The sequence below is a fragment of the Callionymus lyra genome, chromosome 5, assembly GCF_982586985.1.
Source record: "Callionymus lyra chromosome 5, fCalLyr1.hap1.1, whole genome shotgun sequence".
NCBI lineage: Eukaryota > Metazoa > Chordata > Actinopteri > Syngnathiformes > Callionymidae > Callionymus > Callionymus lyra.
In genome coordinates this window covers 17,371,470-17,390,690 of record NC_141822.1, presented here as the reverse complement: position 1 = coordinate 17,390,690, position 19,221 = coordinate 17,371,470, and the positions used below count along the sequence as shown (strand labels likewise).

The 19,221-nt window shown below is 38.7% G+C and overlaps 1 protein-coding gene across 1 annotated transcript; it reads right to left on the bottom strand.

The window, feature by feature from the left end:
- Nucleotides 1-6,868: 6,868 nt before the first annotated feature.
- Nucleotides 6,869-15,287, bottom strand: mpx (myeloid-specific peroxidase). Its single transcript, XM_087791225.1, has 15 exons — nt 15,141-15,287; nt 14,587-14,671; nt 14,325-14,500; nt 14,108-14,240; nt 12,801-12,930; nt 12,522-12,728; nt 11,372-11,735; nt 11,135-11,295; nt 9,896-10,154; nt 9,644-9,814; nt 8,838-9,075; nt 7,564-7,772; nt 7,460-7,488; nt 7,295-7,354; nt 6,869-7,220 (listed from the first exon to the last, which is right to left on the bottom strand). The coding sequence occupies exons 1-15, from the start codon at nt 15,199-15,201 to the stop codon at nt 7,215-7,217; spliced, it is 2,289 nt and encodes a 762-aa protein (XP_087647351.1). The 5' UTR covers nt 15,202-15,287; the 3' UTR covers nt 6,869-7,214.
- Between the last annotated feature and the right edge of the window lie 3,934 nt (nt 15,288-19,221).

Genomic DNA, 19,221 nt, shown 5'->3' with positions numbered 1-19,221 from the left:
ATGAGTTCAATGTATAACTTGACTCAAGTTAAGATCATTTATTTTTGTATGATCTTTGTTGTTTATTCACACTCAACCATCTGAAGTAATACATTTATATTTGACAAAATGTGGAGCTTCGAATTCCCTGACAGTTAACCCAGCGCACCCCCTTTATCTAAAGACCCCAAATATCACCGCAATTGTAAAGACAAGTCCATTTTTAATGTAGCCACTAGCGATGATGCAATCTAGCTGAATTTCAGTTTTTCAAGTCAAGTATTTTGTCGTACTTAAAATACCTTTAACATTGTGCTACACAAGCCAGAAAGTATCTGGTTTTAAGATGCCATTACTTAAAATGCAACTTTGAATAGCCAAAAAACAAGTTTAATATACTAAAAATCATTAGAAAATAATATTAAATAGTCCCTTGCTTAAAATGTTGCTTTGAGCAGCATAAAACAAGTTTCATATATTCAAATAAAAAAAATAATAATCTGGATTTAAAATGCCATTTCTTAAAATGTTACTTTGAACAGCATAAAACAAGTTTAAAATATTAAAATAAAATAAAATATCTGGATTGAAAATGCCATTACTTAAAATGTTACTTTGAACAGGTCTGTATAGAAGAACATCTCTTGCTTTAAGATTCTATTACTTAAAATGTAAGTAGAAAGTAGAAGAAAATATAAATCATGACCTCCACTTCAAGAATGAAGTAATTGCAATTTTCTGAGCAACATTCGACAAAAAAGAAAGAAATTATGTAGCCACTAGCCCGACGTTGCAATCCAGCAGAATGTCAGTTTAGCATTTCAGTATTTTAGCACTTTAATCTTTATGAAAGCTTTAACTGTTGCAGTGCAACATGGGGATTTTACCTCATGAAACGTGACACACAAACACAGGAACTTTAAATAAATTAAAATTGAACAGTGCACTCAGCCAATCTCACTAATTACCAGCATCAGATGCGCCCCTGGTGGCACTCAACTGTAACTGCTCTTTCAAGTTTCCATGTTGATCTTACAGAAGCTTCGTCCTAAAGACGTTGGTGTCAAGTGAAGCTTTGTGATAAATGTACTTTCCCTTGACTCTTGGATGAACTCCCGGCTATAATTGCAGAGGTCTGTTCGCTCGCTCACGTCCGCACCGGCTTCACTCTCTCGCTCACAGACCCAAACAGGGACGGCTCGGGGGCCCCTGCAACACTTCAGCTCACGTCCATCTCCCGAAGAACCCTCGGCGGCGCCTCACTCCGTCCTTTTGAAAAACGTGAGAGGTTCCTCACATGCTGACAGAGTAACAATCACACAACTCTGAGCAGTAAACACAAAGGCAAGTGTGCGACCACAGTGACCAGCGTGAATCACAGGATTTGAGTGACCCGATATAACCCGGCTATATATACCACAGGTCGTTTACAGAGTCGATATCCAGAGTACTTCATATATATAGTGCTGTTAAAAGTACTTTATATTTATATGAAAGTTTCACATTTGTTTAAAATAAAGCAGACGCACTCCCGAGCTGGAACATTCAATAAAATCTCAACCCAAACACCTCCTGGTTGCTCTGGAACGTGTCACGTGCAGCGAAGTATGTTTTTCTCTTCACATATGTATGTTGAAACTGGAGGAGGCCCCGGGGCCGAGGCTGGAGAGATGATTCCCTCACTTGACCCAGAATGTCAGGAGAAGTTGTTTGTAGTGAATTGTAGATATTGTCCCTGAATTATTGGTTTAATTGATTTTTAATTTTGACAACTTCATTGATAAAATATGGATTTTGATTTTCTTGAAAATGTTTTCATGACATCCCAGCTCATCGTTTCATTCATGATTGAACCATGAACTCATCCGGGCTACTTTAACTGGACGTAGAAAAGTTCACCGTGAGAAACAGAAATAAAAAACATGACTCCAGACAAAAATAATCATCAAGTATGATTAAATCAGGTATTAGTTTCTTAAAGTTAAACATCACAGCTGTTTGGGTTTTGAATCTGTGACCATACGTGACGAGTAAATCTTAAAAAAACATCAAATAAAGAAAAATGGTCTCTTACATTTCTACAACAATCTCGGGCATTTCACAAGCCTGAACTAGAGCTTCACGTCTCTTCGCGTTACTCTTAAACATCTTCAGGTGCTCAAAAGAAAAAAAAAAAATCAAAGTTAAAGTTTTGAAAGCAATTCCTACCAGACAGGAAACATTGAAAACAGAACCAGGTGAACATGATGCAGCTACAGGTCCGGGAGGAAAAAGACCTCACCAGTTGAACCATGATTTAATATATTTAGATATTTTTTAGAAGTTAATAGCATTTTTATGTGATCTAACAATAGGAATAATCACAGTTTATATGTAACTATTGGAGCTGAAGTCACTTTTCCACGATATACATGTGTCACATTTCTCTTTAGACATTTATTTAAAGTTACAATAGTAAACAAATCCTAACTAAATACACAACGTTACTATCAGATATGTATCAGACGATGATACGCAAGGTTGCGAAATATTGAGTTCATGAAAGTGGAACAACTGGAGCAACTCATTTGACCCAATTATAAATATTTTAACTTGTAGTGTAGTTAAGGATTAATAAATGTCAATTAAATCTTCAGGAAATGTTGATAAAGGATCCGGACACAGATGATTTAATACCGCTGGTGTTATGTATCTATATAAGTGCCATCAGAATATTGACAAAACCAAAAGAGTTCAGAGCTACTTGATGGAGCTTTTGGCAGACGATCATGTGATGACACTAAGAAAACCATCAGCTAGCTTGTTACTCTTTTGTTATTGTCTGGTGACACTATTTCACCAATATTTCTCATTGGATTTAAAAGGCTTTGGATTAAAAACTATTGGATTTAGAAAACTATTTTAATCTATTGAAAAAATGAAATGTATATAATTAGACTTTAAAACTTCATGAGTTGAAAAAATCATTCTCTTAGACAAAAATACATTTAATATTCAAACTATTGAATTAAATTATAAAAAAAATAATCAATGCTTATTAAAAAAAAAGTTTTAGTCTGATGATAAAGTCTTAGTACTTGGAGCCTTAAATTGACTTATTTGTCTTTGTGTTCGTGACACATTTATTTCCTTCAACCTCAGTTTGACTGTTATTTGAAAGTCTCTATAATAGTTCGGTAAACGCCGAGACAAACATCTGCCGGACCGCATAAGATGACACGGATAAACTAACCTAGTCAACCATCAAAAGTCTATAAATACATCAGAAGAGACGTTTGGACGCTGGTCTATTGTTCTGGACCAAACCAGGACTAACATCATGGTCACGTGACCTGCAGCTTGTGTAAGCTGCGGCGCTGACACAAGGCCAACTGGAGTCGCACACCAGGCCGGCTTCCCATTGGCCGATCGTTTCTAAAATACTTTCACATCTGTGGCTCTTTAGAAAAAAATCAGAACTTTCCTCCTGGTTCACCAGACAAACATTCGGATCCAGCTGCTGGTCAACGATGTTCCTCCAGATTCATTGAACTCCTCGTCCCAGAGTTCCCTCACATCTGTGTGGAATTAGACACATTTTTCCCTCCACGGACTTGGAATTCTACCCACTTTTTCTCGAAGTGGGCCAGAGAATGTGGATCACTGGTGCCGTGTGATGAAACATGTCGCAGGAAGATCTCGCACACAGCGTCCTCGTCAAGCTCTTGTGAAACAGGGTCGAGGGTGGCTGAAGAGATGAATGGATGAATGGATACACTGGTGAAGTGATAGATGGATGAATAGGTGAGAGGATGATGGATGGATGAACTGAATACAGTATTGATAATAACTGGTTTATAAATGGCTAGTTAAGCGAAAGAATGGATGAATAAATAAATAAACAGAGATCAATGAAGTGATGAGGAAATCTTCTTTTTTAAATGGATGAATGGATGAACGACTAGGAGGCAGAATAATGGGATTACTTGTGACAGGATTAATAGATGTATATATGTTATATGAAAGAGTGATAAAGCAATAATGTGAATTGAAAAAGTGGATGTATGACCAAATGAATAAGTGAGGCAGTAGATTATCACAATATAAAGAATGAAAGGATTAATAGATGGGTGGATGGAAAATGAATGAGTGAATATATGGATAATGATATAGGTTGACGGATGACAAAATGAATGAATCGGATTAAATCACAAAATTGGAAATAACGGGATTATTAGATGACAGAATGAATAGATGATGAAGGGATAGACAGAAGATGACCGGATGAATAAATAGGTGGACGAACGGATGAATAGGTTGGTGATAAGAGGGATATATAAGGACTAGATTAATGAATGCATTGATAATGACAAGATAGTTATATTGGTTAGAAAAGAATAAACAATAAATATTGGAAACGGCAAAATCAGAGATGGATGAATAGATGAATAGATGGATGAGTAGATAAATAGATGGATGAGTAGAAGGCTGAATGAATGAATGAATGATGAAGATCTATGTTAACAAGAGTCATCTTTAGATGCTGAAAAAAACGACTAAACCCTCTGAGCTCGGACTCTGATCTACAACTGGAGCTTCAATCCAAACCTTTCTCTTTCATAAATAACAGGTTTCCATTACTTCTGCCGCGCCAGAAGACCCACACACACACTCACAAACACACACACACACACACTCACGGTGGACTACGTGGCACTCCTCACATACACTGGACACATTGCTACCAGAAGGAGGAGTTGTTCTAACGTGTCTCTCCGCCCAGAAGATCATTTCTTCCTGTCTCACTCTCACGTCGCATCCCTCCACTGCAGGAATGTGGGGAAGTTAATCCAAGTTAATCCCACTTTTAATCTGCTACTTATCTTTCTGGAGTCTGCTCTTCCTCCGAGCAGTCAGAGCGTCACCATGGAGAAGATGTCAGATGACCTCTGTAGTTCAGGGAAAGTAAACCTCCAGCCCGGCCTTAGAGAGGATCCTGCAGCTCCAGACAACCTGCCATTAGCTGTGAACCAGAGCCAGCATCAGCTCAGTAATTGATGTTTTATTCTGCCAGAGTGGAGCCTCCTGTCACGCCTAGCATCTTTGAACCTTCACTCCTATGACAACCCAACAAACACATGAAGTGATGGCAGGATGAATACATGAATAGATGATGACAGGATGATGACAGGATGAATAGATTCAAGTATGATGACAGTATGATAGATAAGTGTTGTAAGGTATAGTTGAGGATGAACTGATATTCATTGATGGATGATGACTGGATGAATAGATCACTGAATGATGACAGGTATAATTGAAGATGGCAGGATATATATTTATGAATGATGACAGGATGAATTAATGATTACAGTTTGAATAGATGCTGATAGAATTCTGACAGAATAAATAGATAAATTTAGGACTGTGGGAAAATTAGATGAAAGGATGATGGCATGAGGAATAGGTACATGGATGATGACATGATGCATAGATGAATGGATGATGACATGATGCATAGATGAATGGATTATGGCATGAGGGATAGATGAATGGATGATGGCGTGAGGAATAGATGAATGGATGATGGCGTGAGGAATAGATGAATGGATGATGGTGTGAGGAATAGATGAATGGATGATGGCGTGAGGAATAGATGAATGGATGATGGCATGATGCATAGATGAATGGATTATGGCATGAGGGATAGATGAATGGATGATGGCGTGAGGAATAGATGAATGGATGATGGCGTGAGGAATAGATGAATGGATGATGGTGTGAGGAATAGATGAATGGATGATGGCGTGAGGAATAGATGAATGGATGATGGCATGAGGAATAGGTACATGGATGATGGCATGAGCAATAAATGAATGGATGATGACATGATGCATAGATGAATGGATTATGGCATGAGGAATAGATGAATGGATGATGGAATGAGGAATAGATTAATGGATGATGGCGTGAGGAATAGATGAATGGATGATGGCATGAGGAATAGATAAATGGATGATGGTGTGAGGAATAGATCAATGGATGGTGGCATGATGCATAGATGAATGGATGATGGTGTGAGGAATAGATCAATGGATGGTGGCGTGAGGAATAGATGAATGGATGATGGCATGAGGAATAGATAAATGGATGATGGTGTGAGGAATAGATCAATGGATGGTGGCATGATGCATAGATCAATGGATGATGGTGTGAGGAATGGATGATGGTGTGAGGAATAGATGAATGGATGATAGTGTGAGGAATAGATGAATGGATGATGGTGTGAGGAATGGATGATGGTGTGGGGAATAGATCAATGGATGATGGTGTGAGGAATGGATGATGGTGTGAGGAATAGATCAATGGATGATGGTGTGAGGAATGGATGATAGTGTGGGGAATAGATCAATGGATGATGGTGTGAGGAATGGATGATAGTGTGGGGAATAGATCAATGGATGATGGTGTGAGGAATGGATGATGGTGTGAGGAATAGATGAATGGATGATGGTGTGAGGAATGGATGATAGTGTGAGGAATAGATGAATGGATGATGGTGTGAGGAATGGATGATGGTGTGATGCATAGATGAATGGATGATGGCATGAGGAATAGATCAATGGATGGTGGCGTGATGCATAGATGAATGGATGATGGTGTGAGGAATAGATGAAACGATACATACATGATGACGGGATGAATAGCCAGTTGAATAGATTAAATAATAGGTTAAATTATTGATGGGAAAAGAATGAATGAAAAGTTATGGTTTTATTTACGATTATAATATTTTATAATAAAAACATTTATTTCAAGATTAAAATGTAAGTTAAATTTTAAACCATTTTTCAAATCATTAATGATTCATTTAAAGATTAAGAGGCACTTTTTCAAGAAGAACAAGAAATATTTTTCTAACTCACGACATTTTATTGGAAGCAAAACACAAGACAAGAATTAAACAATCACATAAACATCTGTAAACAACAACTCTGGACAATCACACACCTGGCTCCATGTAACAGAAGAATCTCAGGTTTACTAATTGAAGCTCCTCGTACGACACAAACACATCGAGGCAGAAAAGAAAAGTGGCAGAAGACTCAGGAAGGGAAATCTTAAAGCGAGACGAGTCTCTGGAGGTTTTCTTGTGTTGACATCAAGGCACGTAGGCTGCCCAAGTTACTGAAATGTGGTTTTATTATACTGCCTGTAAGTGGCGCTGCGGGCTCAGTTATCTGAGGTATATACCTCTACACCTGAAGAGGAAGAAAAAGCACTGGTTAAGTGTTAAGTGAGATTTGGAGACAGATTTGAAAAGATGGAAAACTACCTCGTTGTTAGTGAGGCCGCTGGACCCGGGTGTGGTTTGGTTCATGACGATCGGCTCAGTCTGAACAACATCAAAGGTTTTGACTCAATTTGTGATCGATTTATTTGTCTATTTTTAAGATTCCACGTTAAAATCCAGAAGATCTGGTTTGTGATCTCAACTCACCTCTTCGATCTTGTTCGGACACAGTCCACCTGCAAGGTCAAAGGTCACAGATGAAGGACCGAGCAGAGACAGAGACAGAGAGAAAAGATGTCGTCCAGCGTTACCTGTGCAGGAACTGTCTCTCCAGGGGTTCAGGTCCAGGCGGCGGATGTTGGCGCAGCGCACCAGCGGGTTCTTCCCCGAGACCACGTCGAAAACGTCCCGGGGCAGGGATGTGATGCCCGTGTTGTCGCAGATGATCCTGGCGAGCGTGGCGGAGCTCAGAGCGTTCCTCTGTCTCGGCGTGAAGACGCCCGGTCGCTCAGTCCACAACCTGATGTGAAACACAACTGATCAACACACAGCGTCGATGACACGTTTCTACCGTGTTCGTGTCATCAGGCCTCGCAAACTAACGTGTCAAGATGTATGTGACAGTATCAGAAGTGTTGATTTAATTTGGTTATAATAATGTTTTGGTGCCATTATAAAGATGAATTTTACACCTTTTTGTTTTACAAACAACACCATACATTCGTATTGTGGAGTATAAGGGCCTCTCAAATGTTTTTTTTTATTTAATACCATAATAAAGTCTTATGAAAACACTTTATTACCAGATTAAAGTCGTACAAAAATGCATTTATTATTATCAATGTTGCTGTGGACTTTAATCTTGTAATAAATGCACTTTTGTACAACTTTAATCTGGTAATAACGTCTTTTCATAAGACTTTTCACAAGACTTTATTATGGTATTAAATGTATTTTATACAACTTTAATCTTGTAATAAAATAAAATGGTCCTAATAATCGTATATTTGAGAACCTAAAAAGTATTTAAAAAAAATTCTCTTTTCAAAACCATTTTGTGTTTATTTCATTATTAAACGCAGATTCTTTTTTATGTCTTAAAACATTTTCCCTTTCGAGAATAATAAATAAACAAGAGTCGAGGTCTCGAACAGTCCCACAATTCTGCTTTAAAAACTGCTCCTTCTAATATGAAACTTGATCCACAATGAAAGTGATGAGTTTAAGGGTTTTGACCTGAATAATACTTTTAAGCGTCAGGAAAATGAGCTCTCCGCTTGTAAAGTTGTGATTATAAGAGAGTGGACAGAAAGGGATGTTGACAAAAAATGAAACCAGCTGGAATTTTTTTTACCGCGAAAAAATGATAGTTACACAAGCCTTAAAATACGACAATTGCGCTTATAGTGTTGTTTGTCGCCCTCTAGTGACGAGACGTCATCATTAATCCTAGTGAAACAAGGTTGTCGTTGCAAATGTATTACTGTAATATAGTTATTGCATTTAAAGTAAAAATTTGTTGGATCGAAATTTATTTATATAACAATTCCTGCCTGAGTTTATCTCGTGTTTTTGAAACACTCACCTGTCTCCTTGACGAATCATCTGGAACTGGTTGGCGATGAGGCAGGAGAACAGGGGCCCCACACGCCCTCCCTTGACGAACGGCTCGGCCACGCCTCCCATCCAGACGTCGATGTTGGCAGGGGTTCCGTACAGGTCCAGAAGCTTCCGGGCCAAGTTGGCGTTGTTCAGGACCTGCGTGAGCTGGGCCAGGTTCCTGGGCTGAGACAGACCACAGAACTTGCGCCACGCATTGTAGCCTGCAGAGAGGAGAGACACGTGACCTTCACACTGACGTTCAACCATCATGATGCAGTGAAAGGAACTTTATTTGGGATGATTTATGGAAGTATATCAGTGCCAACTTTAAAAAGTGGAATCTAATATTTCAGAAGTTAAAACTTTTTTTTATCATCACGACGTTTTTTTTAACCCTTGTTTTGTCTCTGAGTCACGGTGACCCACGGTTTGTTTTTAAATATTTTATTATATTCAATGAAATATTTTGTCATAATAATGCAACGTTTTAATATTACATTTTAAACACTACAAAAAATATATATATAATTTAGAAAATGCATTTTATTAAATGATGTGTGAAAAATCATTCATTTGTAATCATTCAGCAAGTATTCATGAATTCAGATATATATATTAAAAAAACGACTTCAACCTTTCACTAAAGAAATTATTGAGTTAAATTATTTGAACAAAATTAAATGCTTTAAAAAACAAAAATATTTCAATATATATATTTTCGAATTCAATTATTAAACAAGAAAACGTTCACAACGCTCACACATTCATGACGGTGGACACGGGACTCACCGGGAATGCCGTGTTCTCGTGCTCTCTGCATGTTCAGGGCTCCCAGGTCCAGAGCCAGATGCTGCACGAACAGGAAGAGCTTGTCCCTCAGAGCCTCCACCATCATGTTATCCTGAGTGTTCAGCTTCGCAGGGCTGCCGATCAGACCTCGCAGCACGGGGTCCACGCCACCTGGACGACAGGTTAGAGGCGCTTAAGAATGAAGTCTTACGAACCACAAATGTTTCCCCCCAAAATATTCCTCCTTCTCACCCTCGAAGATGATCCTCCAGGGAGTGAAGAAACCCTTGAACAAGGGCACGCTGGGGAATTGGGGATGTTCTCTGTAGTTGGCGCCCAGGCGTCTCAAGGTCGGCTGGATGGCCAAGTGGGCAAATCTGTACGCCGCCGTCGCAAACACGTTTGCGATACTGGGGTCGACGTTGGGGTTGTATCCTGGATAATCTCCGAGCTTTCTCCTCATCGCTTCGTCTCCCACGATGTGTGGCAGGTAGTTGTTGAACACGAACCTCTGAGGGATGGATGAGGACGAATCAGTGGCAGGTTCTTGCTTAGTGGTGTTTATTGTAGAATTCCTCCCAACAACTCTCTTAGTAACGGTGACCTGAACAGCTACCACAATGCTTTGCCGCCCAGCCAACCAATCACAGCTTTTGATAACAGCAACAAAGATGAAGAATTTAAATACAGTATTTTAGTGACCACACAGTGTGCAGAAAGGCATTATGGGAGTTCACTGTTTTATTGGCACCATTAGTGAGGTGTGTGCAGTAATTATTATGTTACGGCTTATCTTATCTGCTGTTCTAATAAATCAAAAGTTATACATTAAATACTGTATGTATTATTATGTGCAAAAGAAAAAAAATCGGTGAAACCCAATATCATGAAGGAACACTGATAAAGATTCTCGTTTTAGTCAAATTTACAACAAAAAACAACCTGTTACTAGCAAAAATGAAAAAACTCAAACTCTTTATAAACAGAGCGTCTGTCTTAGAGTCCTCATTCCATATTATTAATGCTAAAACACAAACATGTTCACACTGTGGCACGATGTTTGTAAAAGCTAGCAGACCCACACATACAGAACACCATTGTCAGCATACAATCAAATATACAAAGTTGTTTTTTTAACTAGTCCTAAGCTCTTGCTGATTCAGCCTTTTTTCTTTTCTTTTTTTTTTTTTATATCTGAAGGTCCTTCCATGAATAAAATACTGACATAAAACCGGGTCATGGTACAAAAAAGATTCGGGAACCCTGCTGAACTCAACACTGTAGTTTTATTCAGAATAATGATAATCTCCATAACAAGTTTCCTGAGTAAGGATAGATCTTTTTATTGCCAAGGAGGTCATATCCTTTTTTAAAATATGATTTTGTATTTATAATCCGACAAGGAACAACTTAACTAATTTTGTCTGTGTCTCAAATGACCATCTGGATCCAGGAATCATTTGAAGTAGAGGCGAAAAGAGTCGAAGGTACCTGTGTGTAGGCTCCCATGATCTTGCGGGCCTCCTGGTAGAGCGTCTCACTCTTCCAGTCCGGGTTGATCCTCTTGAGCTGACGGGCCAGGCGGTTGTGCTCGCGCAGGAAGAGCGTGTGGATGGAGGTCAGAGCGAAGTTCTCGTCCACTCGCACGTCGCCTTCGCAAACGAAATCAAGTTAAGCAGCTTCAATATTTGACTATGTTCGTGTAGAAACTTGACCGCTGCGACTCACCTGCGATGAAGCACGGAACCTCTCTGGCGTTCCTGTCGCCGGTGGTGTTCCTGCGTGTGGCGCACATGTTGGCCTGCAGGGGGTGGAAGGGCAGCAGCTCCCGCCCGTTGTCCTTGAACTCCGAGTTGACCAGCATCAGGCCGCCGTCGTTGGAGAGGTCGCGCAGGTTGAGGGCCAGCTTCTCCTCGGAGCCGTAGACCTGGCTGAGATCCAGGAAGGCGGTCAGGGCGTTGATCTGCTCCCTGGTCTTCGGTTCCCCTCCGAAGTTGTAGGCCGAGAATCCGGTACCGCAGACCGGGGCGGATCGGAAGGTGGGGATGCAGTTCTCCGGGCCGCCGCGTCCTCGTGAGTCGTTGGGCGGGATCTGAGAGTGGATCGGAGTCAGACTCAATCGTACGAGAGACAGGAACGACTCATGTCGACGTACGATCCCTTTTTCTTATTGTAAACACTGGACTCTAAAACGGTCAAAACTGGAGTCCGTTTCCGTCGCTCCAACACAACGTCAACTCCGGTTCTTAATACTTTGCTTTATGGAGACAAATGGTCAATGCAAAGTGTCCCGGGTCATTTATTCGCCACTTCAAGTCAAACAAAATACAAGCTTTTACGATCGATCGGACGAGCTCTCTGCCAGCAGCTCTTCAGGTCGATAGCTCCGGGAAAGACGGTCTCGTACTGTAGAAACATCGCTATATTTAAGGCAAATTTCCGGGCCGAGAGGTCCTCCCCCTATCGCCCTATTGGTTCCTTCGAACCCCCTGTGTCACAATCTCCTGTGGAGAGTCCTTCCTACTTTGTTTCCTTTTCTAATCATTCAAATGTTCTTGGGTGGGGGTTCCTGTCTCCTAGCCCCCCCCCCCTCACGAATGTGTCCCGCTTCGTTCTTTTGATCCACGACCCAAGGTGTGAAAAGGGCAGACAAACAGACGTTTAAATAACCGTTGTCATGACTCTACGTCTGTTCCAAGCTTGTCTTGAGACAGTGTAAATCAGTCTGAGTGAAATGTTGATTGTGAATGTGTATTCAAACGTTTAAGCTCTTAGATGAAGCTAGTAATTTATACTTTATATTTTGATTATCTTTTAGCATTCATTTAAGGATGGCGTTTACGTATAGTGTATAATAATCCCAAGAGTGTGGACGCACCTCGATGGGGATGCAGGGCTCGGTGCGCTCGCAGCTCTCCTCGCAGTTTATGCCGTTGCTGAAGGAGCGGATGCTCGGCGAGAAGGGCGTGAAGGTGAGGTCGTGGTCGTTCCACTGGCCGAAGAGCGTGACCATGTGGGTGAACTCGCTGTCGTTGACGACGCCCTCGTCGGTCGTCCTCAGGATGTTGTTGGACACCTGGCGCACCTGAGGAGACGTTGTTTGGTTATAGAGGTTTTTTTTTTTGTTTGACCTTTTGTGACCCGTCGTGATAAGTACCAGCGGCAGCAGGAAGTTGTTGATCTTCCGGCTTCTGTTGAAACCAATCGGAACGGAGACGTTGTCCTCGTACTGGGAGGGAAGCCAGCGGGTGAAGGGCGTGTTGGAGGCGCCGAGTCGAGGTTTCTGCCTGTTGGCAAATGTCAGCGTTTAGAAAGATGCGTTGAGACACATCAGAGACGTGAAGACATCTCCGGTGTCTCAACTGTCTTCTCCAAAAAGAGAAATTTTCTCCAATTCAAAGGAAGAGGAAAACAATATGTGATAAATAAAATTAAATAAAATTAAATAAAATTAAATAAAATTAAATACAATTAAATTAAATTAAATTAAATTAAATTAAATTAAATTAAATTAAATTAAATTAAATTAAATTAAAACAAGTTGTGATAAAAAGGTGTCCTTGAACTCTTGATATTTGATAACTGGATTTGTTCTGTGTCTTTGAACACAGCACGATTGTTCCGGTCACAGTTCTAAACACACATATTATATACTTGACAGTTTGTCTATGAAAAAAAACAACTTGTCAATCTTCTCCAATTCAAAAAAAGAGCAACACAACATGTGATAAATTCAACGACACAAGATGTTGCCGTGCCGACAGGAGGCGTGACAGGTAATGAAAACTGTTCATATTTGATTGTTAATAAAGTTTTAGGATTGTTCTGCTCACAGTTTTACACATACAGTACATGTTGATATTTCAGTGTGTCTATGAAACATATCACACACATGTTTCAGACATTCAGTGTTACATTAAAAACAACAATCATTTAAAAATGAAACAGTACATTAAAAACAGCGCAAGAGTGACTACAAGATGATTATAAAAAACCAAGATAAATTGTGTTTAGTTAAACCCATAAATGAAGCCAAGTTAATAGTCAAGTTAACCACATTAGATGAAAGCCATACTGTGATCTTCCTCTATCTCTGTGTTTGATGATCTACTGACTGAACATCTTAAGACACTTTTATTTGTTCAGGCTTTTCCTTGATTTTCTGGAACTCCTGTTGTGTTATCAGTTTTATCTTGACCTTTAAAGTATATACTTTATTGAATATTGTTTTGATTGTTTAAGCGCTTTGTGACCCTGGTCTGGAAAAGCGCTATATAAATATTAATTACTTTCTTACTTGCTTACTTACAATACATCAATGTATATACTGTATATTATATAGGTTTAAGTGCAAGTTCTTTTTCTTAGTTTATTTGCTATCAATCATTTATTTTTGTTTCATTGCGTCTACACTTCTAACAGCAGTTGTGTAACTGATAATGTTTGAATGAGCTTCTGACTCACAGGTTGTTGCAGACGCTGGTGATGGTGCGATACTTGTCAATGGTCGCTGTGGTCGCACACGGAGGGTCTCGGACCCGAGCAGCACATCCGGTCAGCTCGGCCAACTTGGCCAGATCTTCTGCGGTCATCAAGTCTGAAACATCAACACACAGGGGTGTAAGGTGACGAATGTCTGACTTCAACATCCACCGTGTGCAGACATCAGCGTCTGACTGACCTGTGGCGTTGAGCGAGCGCTTGTGGATGCGGTGCGTCCTCTCGTGCATCAGCCTCAGGGTCTGACCCATGTAGTCCGCCGACCTCACGGCCGAGCGCGTGTCGCCACGGGGCTGCTTCAGGAGTCGCAGGATGTGGTGAGGAGCCACGACCTCCCTGCGGACTCGTCTCAGACTCCTGGAAATGAACATGTTTCCATAGTTTCATTTGTCACGAAGACATTTTAAATCAGAATGATTTGACGATTGTTAGTTGAGACTCACTCGGTTCTGGAGTAAGTGTAAGCATCGTCCACCAGCTTCTTGGCCTCCTCGAAACAGCTCTGGACCAGAGAGCTGCTGTGATGCTCTGAGAGAGTTTCAGAAGATGACTTGTGGAACTCATTCATCAAGTTATTAGCATGACTTCATCTTGCATTTACTATAATAGTTTATTGTAAAATATTCAAAAATGTAAAGAAAGTTAAATAATGATTGTTTAGCTTCTAAAAGAAACACATTTAGGAATAAGAACTCAGATCAATCAGTTATATTGACATAATATAATAAGAAACAATATATTGTATTTACATCTGTCTTTTGTCATTTTAATCTTTAAATACAGATTATTTAGTGCAGATATTTCTGCTTAAAACTGAAATTCTGGTTTATAATTTTAATTTTCTGGTTTTGATTTTGTCCGTGACCCCAATTTTCCTTTCCAAGACCTTCTCCTTGAGTATAAAAAAGTTCAATTAAAAAACACTATATCACTTTTATAGATCCATTAAATCAATCTTCGATATCGATAAGACTAAAGCCAAGATAAAGCAGCGTACCTGTTGGACTGGTGTGAGCAGCCGTGAGGCAAAAGCCTAGGATAAGAAAAGAAAGAAGCATGTCTGCAAAAAGACGATAAATATTGATTCTCTTGGAGTCTGTTAAAGTATCCGTTGAGAAGGAGCCTGTGTTTGAAGGTATCTCAGGCAGATGAAGTGTGAAGAGATGAGTGTTGATGGTGCTTATATTGAGCAGGAGGAGGAACAGCCTCGCCTCCACCAGGTGAAGCTGCTGTCGATAAAGTCAGTTCCTTGTTCCTTGTTCCTGCAACATTTTCCTCCATTAAATTGACAGTAAAAAAAATAATCTTTTCGAGCATCCTTAAGAAATTCCAACTTTTTCTGTATGACTTTATATCAATACTGGTCACTGAAGAGGAAATTGCAGACTATAAAAGGTTTGTTTGACACTTATGTGATGTGAACTTATTCTACTTTACAATAACAAATAAATAATTAATTTCAAGTATATAGTGATATGAGGCAGGTTTGATATATTAATATAAATATAATAATATAATATATAATAAAATAAATACTATATGAAGATACAATCTGTTGAATTAATTCATTAATTAATTGAAATTAACTACTTTTCAGAAATGCCTGGCTAAAGTCCTCCCACCCCTTTAATATACAAGATTTAAACTTGGACGACCAAAAAATACCTTTTTTTTTTTAAATTTCCATTTCTTTTAACACAACAAAGACTCTCTGTTTTTAGTTTCCTTGTACTTTTTTTATTTGCTTTTATTGTATAATCTTACTGTTTTGACTGTTTCTATTTTGTGTCATATTTGATGTTGTTCTACAGCACCTCGGGTCAACTACCATTGTTTTAAAATGCCCTATAAATAAAATGAAATAAAGCTTAGTTGAGATTTCTTTTTTTGCACAACCATCTAAAAACGTTTTCTGATTCCAAGAATATTTGCACAAAAGTTTTCTCAATAAATACAACTTTCTTGTTCACTGACATAATGTTGAAAACCTCAAATCAAAAACAACAAACAGAATAATACAGTTTATAGTTTGATATTTATTTCATTGTACTCTGTCCTAAAAAATTCTATTCAGCGTTGAGTCTTGAATCGAGTTAAACAAAAACCTTTAGTTGTCTTAAATAAATAACTTTCCCTGGAGCCAAAACTGGAAAATGATTGACACTTGTGTTTTACGGCTTCTGTGCAAATCAAAGCTCGTTGCACAACAAGGAAAAAGGAAGAGAGAAAAGTTCAAGCATAGCCTCGGAGTATATTTAACATGCGTGGTAAACAACAGAGAAGTCAAAAGAAGCGATGATGCATGAAAGCAAAGCATAGTGATCTATAGATTATTGTTTCCATCAGTCGTTCCAGTCATGAACAGAAAGATTATTTTGTCTTTCTCTCGTCTTCCTTCACACGTGTTCCAGAAGGAAACAATGCATGAACAATTCAATAGATAATGTATTATAATGAGTTCAATTAGAGGCAGAATATTTTGTATTGTATTGTTTGTATTTTCAAGTTGCAACATCAAATAAAGTTTATTCTCTTAGTCACGGGGTGTACATAATCAATCGTTGACCCAATTTAATGATAGTTTATAGTAATAAATGATAATTACTATCTTATGTGTCATGACCTTTTAAAGTCTGTATTTTAACTGTGTATTGATTTTTGATTGTTAAAGCGCTTTGTGACCCTGGTCTAGAAAGATCTTTACAAATAACTATTACTTACTTATTTCTTATCCTATATCTTTGGTTGTATGCAGAGGATCTGACGTAAGACTCTTTTGAATTATTATCACTTAAAAACTTGTCAGCTGATTTAAAAAAAAAATATATTATTTGTTTTTTGAAAATATTACATTCAATATTGATTAATGGACAAAAGCAAATATCAATATTAACCAGGTATTTGTTAATAAATAAGTAACTTCAAAGCCACTTTCATGGATGATTTTAAAAAAAAGAAAAAAAAAGAAAAAAAGGACTCTTTTCCTTCTGAGAAGACCATAATGTTTGCGACAGCGACAAGGTAATTCGTCCACTTCCTCGTGTTGAGGCGATAAAATGCAGAAACTGAGCAGGCTCTGCTGAAACCACGTTGGTCAATGTTTATGTTGTAACAGGTCAATTGTCTCTGCTGGGTTGGATCGACCCTGAAAAGCAATATAGTTCTGGATTATTTACTCGTGTTATGAAACAGAAGTTACTTTGGACTGTGGATTAGTCACTCTGTCTCAGAACAATCACGCAGCCAATTTCTTTTTTTTAAACTACTTAAGGAAGATGACTAGAGATAGTCGAACAGACCAGTTGAACCACTGGAATTATTTTTAAATTTTTAGTGGAATTTTGTCAGGATCTTGACAATGAAGACGTGATGGTTATTTTAGAACAAACATCCCTGGTTCAGACACACCTTAAAAAATACTTTTGTTTCCTTCACACTTTGATGACTTATGCTCAACTTCACTTTGTTATCAGAAATATTTTTGTTAATCTGTGAGAGACTCTGGTCAGGGCAGACATACCATAAAAGGTTTTGAGTCAACAGATTCTTCTCATATGTCGTAAAAGAGTCTTACAGGAACAGGTGCGTGTTCACCATTTACTGTGGAGATTATTTAAATGGCAAGATAAGGCACATTAGGTTCAGGTTAGTGGGACAAACTCTCTTTTGAGCTCTTATCTGTGTCTGTCTGGGAAAAGCAAATGTGATGGGAACAGATACTTGAGAAGAACAAAAGTTTGACTGTGGGGGAATGTTTGTCCAGAGAGACGGTAAATAATAAAGGACAAATTATCGTGATACGCTAAACACATCCTGGAGTGAATATCTAGTGTAAAAACCACAGTTTAAAACACATTATTTAGATTTTTTAGTTTTAATTTGGATTCTCTACTAAACTATGTCTCTCTATTGCAACTTCTTATTCAGACATATTGAGGATCAATAACACTTGGATACAAGTTTAATGACTATTATATTCTTTTTCTGGTTAAAATGATCATTTTCTTCAGGTTAAAATTATGATTTATTTAGTAAAGAACAAAAACAACAAAATATGTCACTTAAAGTGTCAATATCCAAAATTAAAATTTTGTCAATCGTTAAAATTTAATTTACTTTATTAATCCCTCTGGAGATTTGGAAAATTAGGTATAAAATACAATAAAAACATCATAACATTTGTTCAAAATAAGAAGCCTCTAAAATAAAAGATATAGTATCACCACAAACAAGGATGTCGAGACGATTCCTCTTTCACTTGTATTATGAAGTCTAAACCGTGATTAAGTGAGAGTAAGTTCTCAGCATTCAGAAAAGGTTCTTGTGAGGATTATGCATCCATTTATTTTTGTAAGATCTTGCTGGGAACTTGAGGTGGGACACCCTGGAAAGGCCCACTACATTTTAACATAGGAAAATGGAGGCTTTTTTGTTGAAATAACATCATTTACTGATTTCCATTTAGGAATTTGTTAAAGAATTTACGTTGCTTTTATAGTCTTATCACAATAAACATGAAGTCATGCTTGCTGCGGCTCACAATGAGCTGGAAGGAATGTTGCCGGTTAGAGTTTCGTTTCTTCGACAAATTACAGTTTGTGCATTAAGACACAGTGACCTCACCAAGATATGCGAGTTGGTTTGCCCTTGCAGGCTGTTATGCCGCGCTCACTGCCTCATACAGAAAACCATTTTTGCTGGCTGAGTCCAGCAACAAATAGTTTGTATTCAAGTGTTTCATCCTCTGAGCTTTCGAATAAAATGGCAAGCACGGTCCGAGAACGAGCCGTGAGAAGCCCCTCCACTCCTTGCTGGTGGTAAATCTGGATTCTGACTTTATAGAAAACACGGGATCTTGTTACTCCTGAAAGAATTGCACATGGCGTCAAGTCTGTGTGAAATATCGGTCAACACAGCTGCGTCCAAAAATGTGCAAATAAGATTTATCAGGAGCCTTTTGTCAGAGGAACAGAAACTACAAGTGAAAAATACGAGGGCAGAACAAAAACTGATTATCAGAGAGGACTGTTTTCGTAGTTGGGGTGTGAGGGTTAGGGGCTGGGGGGGGGGGGGGCAGA

What these genes read in the sequence shown, in the direction of transcription:
- mpx (XM_087791225.1), bottom strand. Translation starts at nt 15,201, where the DNA reads ATGCTTCTTTCTTTTCTTATCCTAGGCTTTTGCCTCACGGCTGCTCAC. An exon ending in ACAACTTCCTGCTGCCGCTG is followed by an intron (nt 12,729 to 12,800) that starts GTACTTATCACG and finishes ACGTCTCCTCAG; the next exon opens with GTGCGCCAGGTGTCCAACAA. An exon ending in CTGGAGGATCATCTTCGAGG is followed by an intron (nt 9,815 to 9,895) that starts GTGAGAAGGAGG and finishes CCTGTCGTCCAG; the next exon opens with GTGGCGTGGACCCCGTGCTG.